This window comes from Branchiostoma lanceolatum, chromosome 3 (assembly GCF_035083965.1).
Source record: "Branchiostoma lanceolatum isolate klBraLanc5 chromosome 3, klBraLanc5.hap2, whole genome shotgun sequence".
NCBI lineage: Eukaryota > Metazoa > Chordata > Leptocardii > Amphioxiformes > Branchiostomatidae > Branchiostoma > Branchiostoma lanceolatum.
In genome coordinates, this window is record NC_089724.1 from 25,146,595 (window position 1) to 25,154,730 (window position 8,136).

General features: G+C 44.3%; 1 protein-coding gene across 4 annotated transcripts; it reads left to right on the forward strand.

The window, feature by feature from the left end:
• Window positions 1-1,046: 1,046 nt before the first annotated feature.
• On the forward strand, window positions 1,047-6,430 carry LOC136431191 (zinc finger CCCH domain-containing protein 18-like). Of its 4 annotated transcripts, none has more exons than XM_066422486.1 (5): window positions 1,047-1,232; window positions 2,721-2,892; window positions 3,256-3,424; window positions 4,069-4,157; window positions 4,585-6,430. In XM_066422486.1, exons 2-5 carry the CDS (start codon window positions 2,761-2,763, stop codon window positions 5,977-5,979), a joined length of 1,785 nt encoding a protein of 594 aa, XP_066278583.1. In that variant the 5' UTR covers window positions 1,047-1,232; window positions 2,721-2,760; the 3' UTR covers window positions 5,980-6,430. The 4 variants fall into 4 exon arrangements, with proteins under 4 accessions (XP_066278583.1, XP_066278586.1, XP_066278585.1 ...); XM_066422489.1 differs by having other exon boundaries at window positions 1,149-1,232; window positions 2,724-2,892; XM_066422488.1 differs by lacking the exon at window positions 1,047-1,232 and adding an exon at window positions 1,286-1,405.
• Window positions 6,431-8,136: the final 1,706 nt, after the last annotated feature.

Here is an 8,136-nt window from a genome sequence, read left to right on the forward strand (position 1 = left end):
TAGCATGTACATTGTCCAAGCTTTTATTCAAGCGTTGATATTTCTATACTGTACAATGCCAAGGGCTAGGGGAACGCCAGCGAGCTGTATATTGTTTCTGTGGTTTCGATGACAGGTTTCGACTGTGGTTTCCATTACGTCATTGCTAGGCAACACTACGCGCAACGTCATTAACAATGCATGAACCTTAAGTTTCTGAGTGGGTGAAAGGATACTTACTATCATGGCATCACTGATTTCTTTGTTGCTGCAATAGACCTTAGTCAATATAAGCCGTACAAGCATTCTTGGCATCTGTATCTTACCATGCTAATGACAAATATGAACGCACTTTGGCATCTATTCTCAAGCACAGAATATTCTAGAAAACATGAGATGTCCACTGGAAAGGGAGAGTTCCACCGTGCCTACGCATGATCTTGGGAATTCTGTATCCTGATAACAAGTGTTTCGGGTCCGCCCACTTAATGTATCAGTGCGCGCGCTGATTGGTTCAGACATAACCTACGCAACAAGATTGACATCTGACCGAAACTATGCAAATTTGATATGTTTGTAGTGTTACCACACAGGACACAATAAGAAATGGTAATGCCGTTTTTAACCATCTAGGATGAGAATATTGCATCATGATATGGCTATTCAAGGGGGAGGGGTAACAGTATAGTCGATCAGCATGGTGGAATATATATACGATAAATATTGGAAGGGCCATAAAATACGTTTCACTGTGTATACCTGAATGGGGTTGTGATGTGCAAGATTTAAAAACAAATCATTTGACGACGGGCAAAATGTCGGTGAGAAGTGAACAACATACGTGATATGGAGCACGAAAGTGTGTCATGAAAAGTACATGTATACACTATCATATTGCAAGGACATTCAGACAGTCTATCTTGGCTACGGGTACGGTACAGCAAGGAGGTTTTATACAGTGGGAACAGTCGATGGAGCCGGTACGCTGTGTTGTGCTAGCTTGAATATGTAACACTGTGAATGTTGAATGCATTGGAGGTTTTTAAGCTAGTAACCGGGATACCAAATAGTACACGTCTATGTAATTCGGTCGCGTGGCACCATCATTAAATAAAGCGCTACTGAACGCGCCCAGCTAACGTTAAGTGCAAAGGTCATATCTACACCAGGGTACAGTCTTTATGTCATTCAGAGAATATTGTGTCCAGTGAAGACCGAGGGATACGAAACCTGTAGGGAAAGTCCCCAGTGAGGTAAGGTGTTGATATGAAACTGTACTTTCACTACACCAACGATTTTTTGACTCATAGGGGAATAACCAGGAAGTAAAGGGATTTTTGTGGTGTCACTGAATTCGGCGCTAGTGTATTGACGGAGGGAAATCGCTAGTTGGGCCAGCAACCAACAGTAGGTCACAGCAGCTCAGGTGAGTTTCTCACTCAACCTGTGTGAGTTAATCTGTGTGAGAAACACAACTTGTAGCCAGACAATGTTAAAGGAACGCTGATAATTCACAGGTAAGTTAATGTAGTGTTTAAGAGGGTTTAACACGATCGATTGGTATCACCGTTTGAGGTCCCACTGCGGTAGTTAATGAGTTACAGTGAGGGTAGACGCCGGAACTTAGTGTACGTTGGTTGAATTTCCTGCATATGAACATGATAGGTGTTATCTAGAGTGTAATATGCAAGAGTTACTACAAGGGAAGCACATAGCTTTGGAAGACTGTTATGGCACACCAGTGATAATGTGGTACCCCCCACCCCCAATAGTCCATTGCCACCACTCAGTACAGATCCTTGTACAGAATACTCTTGGACGGTGTAGCTTTATGGACATCAAGAAGGATGATAGACCACATAATGTGGAGATTGGCACGTCTTATCCCATTTAAATTGATAGTGCTTACATGTACCAATATGAAATGCTGATCCTGGCCAAATGAGGAACTTCCGGGTTCCGGATATGTTTTCAAATAGCTAGGGAACGAAGTCCTCATCTAGATCAGTTCCTTTTCTCACCCCTTGTCATATGATGAGGTTGGCCAGTTAGTTATTATCTGTTCGCCTAGTAAGTTCGTCGTTTTGTGTGGGGTATTGTTTACACGTGAAATACACGGTACGGGGAGTGGTATGGGTTGGGGGGGGGGGCTATTACAAGTGTGTTTTAGTAGAAAATCGCCATAACGATAAACAATACACCGTTCTCAGCCTTGAAACAACAGAAGACGACGCGATGGCTGCTGTTCTGTACGAGACTTTGCGTTGTTCTTCCGTAAGACTTGGTTGACGTTTTGTTTTATGAACTATCTGGACCATGTATTTCGACGCCAGATGTAAATACACCTGTTTTTCACCTGCCTACGTTCGTGGCCCATTGAGCAGGCGGTAGTACCCAGTTAACTTCAAGGTTATCCGTCAGCATGTTGTATACTGGTATCCAAGCAGATTTCTGTTATGAGACGTCCAGTAAAAACTGTTCCACCCAAGAAAGAATGCTAAGTTAAAACCGTGCATTCACCTGACGTTTATCAATATGTAAAAACCCCTCCTGGGTGGTGGGTACCTCAGTACACATAAGACCAAAAGAAAAAAGTGGTGAAATATATTTACGGCTTCCTGCATTCTCACACATGAACATTTACACCTATAAGTTCTCAACATGCGATAAATCAGTTCGTGTCTCCACGCTAGAAAATTATTACTTCATATTCACAACACACTTGACGGCGTCTTTTGCAGCAGCTGACCGTACTCTGACGTAGTGGTGACGTCACAGAACATGGTTGGCTTCATGGATCCAGACCGTGTGTTCAGGGATGTCGTCAGCAGACACGAACCTCTGCTGTGTGAAACCATCAATCCTAGAGAAATGCTGCCTTTTTTCAAGGAAATGCTCACAAAACGAGCGGTGGTGAGTCTTAACTTAAAAAACACGATCAATTAGCTTTTTGCCGTTTCTACATAGACGTGACTTTCATGACCGGGGGTGCTACAGACTTTCATGAACTGGAGGAGGTACAGACTTTCAGCGGGTACAGACTTTCCAAAGTGAACGAGGGGAGGGGCGGCACAAATTTTCATGACCGGGGGGCGCTACAGACTTTCATGAACGGTGGGGCGGCACAGGCCTTTAGAAATGAGGGTGGTGGAGATTTTCAGGAATCTTCAATCCATTTCTGGGGTCATGTGCACATGGCATACGGCGTACATGGTACTTCCAGGCAGCATCTAATGTTATTCTATTTTCATTTCTTTTTGTCTTTTTCAACATTAGGAAGAGATCACGTGCGAGCAAGAACAGCGCGGCGAATACATGGCGGTTCCGAAGCTGATGTCGGAGGTGAAGAGAAGGAGAGGCTGGTTTCCTGTGTTCATCCGGGCACTTCTAGCTCTCGGACATGAAGATGTAGCCGATACATTGGACCCCGGACCCAATCACACAGGTAGCACACACCTTCACCTTGACCCATCCTCATCTTGAGGGTCGGGGACTGACTATGGTTGCCTTTAGCACCAGCTTCTTCCGCATCATTCTCTGGCTCCGCCCATGCTCTTTGTGCAGTATGCTAGAGACCTGCCAGGTGTTTAGTTCCAGGCTCTGCCTTTCCTGTTCTGTGAAGGCTGAGCCTGGAACATAACAGGATGGCACTCAGGCTAAGGATATACTCTCCAAGCAGAGGAGGGGTTCCGGCAGGTTTTTGACGTGTTTCTAACTTTGTCATTTTTTTTGTCTCTTTAAACTCTCTTTTATAGTTTTCTTTTTTTGTAGAAAGCCCGACAAAAACGCCTAAAAACACGTCAAAAACCTGACGGAACCCCTCCTCTGCTTGGAGAGTAACTAAGGAGAGATGCCTTGTACGTTAATATGTCAAGTAGGGTATGGGATGGACTTTACTATTGTTGATATCTAGCATTGTCTGCTCAAATTGTGACATTGTGACTCAGCCCACTGCACAAATTTGAGAAACAAAATGACGGACACGCATACTACTTGACACGTGACCAATCAACGCCCTCTTATTGACTGAATGGCTAATTTTGATTGACGGACACATCGGTCTATTATAGCACCTCTTTCCCGCCACAGTTCCCAGACCGACTGATGGGGCCACTGCAGGGCCGGCCACACAGAACTCACCGTTTGGGGCGGCTGCAGGACAACCACAAGCATCACAGGTAACACGATACATTCATTTCAGGGTCTGAAGTTATGAACATGGAGTCGGTGACAGCATGCTTCACCACTTTTAGAATCTAGCAGTAGAAAGAACGGTTTAAAAAGCACGACTTCGCCGTCGTAGAATGTCTATTGCTGTTATTGAATCTTGTAGTCGGACATTGTTGTCTTTTGGCTTCTCTGATGAGATGAATAGTGCACGTGGTAAATGTGTCAAGCCTTTTCTTACAATGGGCTCATCCATGCAGAAACTGTATATCTCGACAACACTGTAAAATCAGATTTTCTTTGTCATCAAACTATGGTCTGGCAAACTCACACCTCTTAACATTGCTTAATGATAAAGTCATGAATAATACACATTTTCATAAGAAGAATGACCAGTTCCATTTTAAAAAAAGTGTTCTTGCCCCCCCCCCCCTTAAGAGCCCCGGCACGTCGAGAGAAGAACGCACGGATGGTCAACCCCCACCAGAACCTCGCGTGCCTCACTCCATCCAGGACACACAGCCTCACCAGCGGCCGGACCACGGACAGGGCACCGTGGTGGTGGAGGAAGAAGATGCAGAGAAGAAAGATGGTGGGGACGACAGAGATGACAAGGATGAAGACATGCCCTCCCTGGAAGACTGCAGCGTCTCATCAGAAGAACAGCATCATTTCATCAGGAGAAGGGTAGATGACGACCACAGGGCCCCAGGGCGGACGTATGCGGATGCGGAGGACAAACCGACGGAAGGTACCGAAGACGGCGCTGCAGGGGAAGAGTCGACCGCCTTGTTCGTGGAACCGGCGGGCGATCACCGGGACGAGTCGCCTCAAGAACCGGGAGCGCTGATAAGGGAAATCCAGGAAGAAAACATGCAAAAGATCAGGGAAAAGGAGGCGCAACTTGAGTCGGTTAAGTCTGAGGTTCAGTCTGAAGCCGAGAGGGGGCGCTCAGGCACTCCCATTCCATTCTTGATGCAGAAAGAGCACGATGCAAGACAAGCACAGAGTAAGACAGATAAGGAGGAAGACGAAGGAAGTTCCTGTTCGAGTTTCGAGCTCCCGCCAGGATTTCACGACTCCGTGGAAGACCATTGGAACCTCAGCGAAACAGAATCGCCGCCTCCCAACAACGAATTATCTTCCCCGCCAGACAGGCCTGATGAAACGCTCCAAAAGATCGACAACATCACAAGAGCTGAAAGGCAAGGAAAATCTGAGAAGGTACCTCCAGTCGAAGGAGCAACGGGGGTGGCGTTCATATCAGGAGCTGGCAAGCGGGTGTCTACGGCAACCGTTTGTGACGGGAGAGAAAACGAGCTATCCACGGAGCCCAAAGAGCCGGTGCAGCCTTCTGACAACGGCGACGGCGTCCACGACGACGGCATGAACGACTACCTGACAAAAGCGCCTCACGCGACTTTGAGCGGAACTGTAGCAACAACTGCTCCGAAAGATACCAAAGATGACGCCAGCCCAGCCGATGCCCAACCCACAGATTTACCTACACGTTCAAAAGCATCTACTCCAAACAAACCAAAAGCGCGCGAATCTGCTTCAAAACCCAACCAGGATGGCAAACACCGACCAAGTGACACCTGTCCTCGGAAACCGCCACCACCAACAAGCACACCGCAAACCACCAAGCGCCCCCACACCATTCCTGAACGTACTGCAGAAGAAAACAACAGCCAGAACGCCAACAGAGACACCGACCAAAAACCTTCCATGGAGAAAGATGCGGGCTTTGGAGTGGACAGCGCAACGGTGTTCAGCGTGGCTGGATTTCTACTGGCCGCTGGTGTGGCCATATACAGGATGCGCTTCATGTAAATAGATGCATTTCACACGCGCACCAGAGATGGGTACTTGCCTACATAGTACTAGTATATCAAAGAAAAACAGAGAAGTTATTGATTTGCTTAATCAACTGGAAGTTGATACAACAGACATGTATTTGAGCTTTGTGTCTCATAGTTTAGGCTGGGTCCATTATGTATATATAATTTGTTTATGATGAGAGGACTATTTGGTAACTTTGATGTATTTTGAAAATCATATTTTGATTACGACTACAAATCACAACATCAGAGGAATCTTTTGAAATCTTTCTAACGACCTTTTCCCCTCATACGCACATGCAATGTTGCTGCACTGATTAATCTGTATATTTAGGATTCACGCGGACCCCAGCACTATCTCTTCACACTTAGCATCTATTAGTAATTTTCCACTGCCTCAAAATTTGTTTGGATGGTGTTGAACAATAAAAGTTTGGTCGTTATTTGCGCAAGCGTCAATTATCATATCAAACTACCATTAACAATTTGATTAGTTAACGCGAATGAATGATAGCAAAAAAACTATTGATAAGAACACATTGAATCACACGATTTCAAAGTACTTTTGCAAAACATGAGATTTCGATCCACAATTCACTCAATAAAGAAGTATAGAGTGCATCACGTGCACCGAGTCGTAGATTTAACGGAGACAAGCTAACGAATTCGAAGAAATTCAACATAACAACACCAACATTTCAAAAGTTGACCTTTGATCAATCAATCGTAACACATTCACTCGTAACACATTCCGCGTAGCTTATTGGACAATTGCAGAAAAGAATTAAGTCACAGTTTCAGACCCTCCAATAGCTTAAGAACTAGAAATGAAATAGTTGTTATACCACTTTTGATTTTACATGTATTTCGTTCCGTTACTTACGTAAACCTCTGTGTATATGATTATTTCTATTTCAATTAGCCATCGGGCATGGATCGGCAAGTTATTGTCAATTGAAATGCCCCTTGGCTTATAATGAAAAAGAAGAGGGTTTTAAGTCTAAACGTTTGATAACTTTGGTAGGGAAGTTTTTGGGCACATGTTTTCAAGATTCAACATAGCCATACTATAGAAATAAAAATGCATGCTTTGTTGACGCGACAAAAATACAGTTGTTATCGTTAGATCTTCTACAAGTAAGGACACATGGACCACAACGCAGGTAAAATACAAAGTACAAAGTATTTGCATATATAATCATACAGCGTTTATCTAATGTAAACAATATTTGATGTATTTACCTATTTGCACACTATTTGCACCGACGGTTATCTCCTAGAATGTGATTGACTTTAAATGTTTCAGATTCTCTTGAGCTAGTGGATCGAAAGGTGAATAGATTTGGGCGTTTATCATTATTATTTTGGCAATCCATGATAAAATGATGAATCATGGATATCATTTTCAATCATATTATAAAGAAGTTGCGTTCAATGGGAATTCTAGAATAGCTTCGCATATTGATATTACTTGTGTTTTTTTACTTCGGTTTTTGACAGATAAGGACAACGTGGCACTGCACTCAAGTTTTTATAACTTTTCACAAACAAGCATGAGGTCTTCGGTACCTGGTACCATTTTTCGGACACTTAATTCCGTTCCATAGGGCGATGTCTCTTACCGTATAGTCTTGTTCAAACATTGTCTTTCTTGATAGTGAACCTTCGTATCTACTCAGCAGAGTCTGGTACAAGATTACGACACACGCCCACCATTGTTAACGCATGTACAAGTTTGCCGTGCTGTCGGGTACTTGAGTTGGGTGTTACAGGTCAACCACGACCGGGGGTGTCGTCATCCTACGTGCCCACTGTGCGTCCTTATGCAAATATACAGACATGGTGGCCCGCACGTAGACCATGGCACCCTTTCTGCCATTGTACATGTTCTCTCTTACAATCCTTTACCAGGAGGTTATGCATGGGGTTTTCTACAAACCTTGAACGGGCGTAATGCCTTCTGTAAGGAGTCACAGATCTTAACCAAGACGTTAGCCCAATTTCGGTGCTACATTTTACATAAACATTACAACCGCAAACGGTGTTGCTGAACGGAGAGAACTAAGTTTATTCAACTTAAACAGGATTCTCAACTCCCTCACCTCCTTTAAGTAGGCATGTGAGCACTTAAAGTCACGTTTACGCAGTT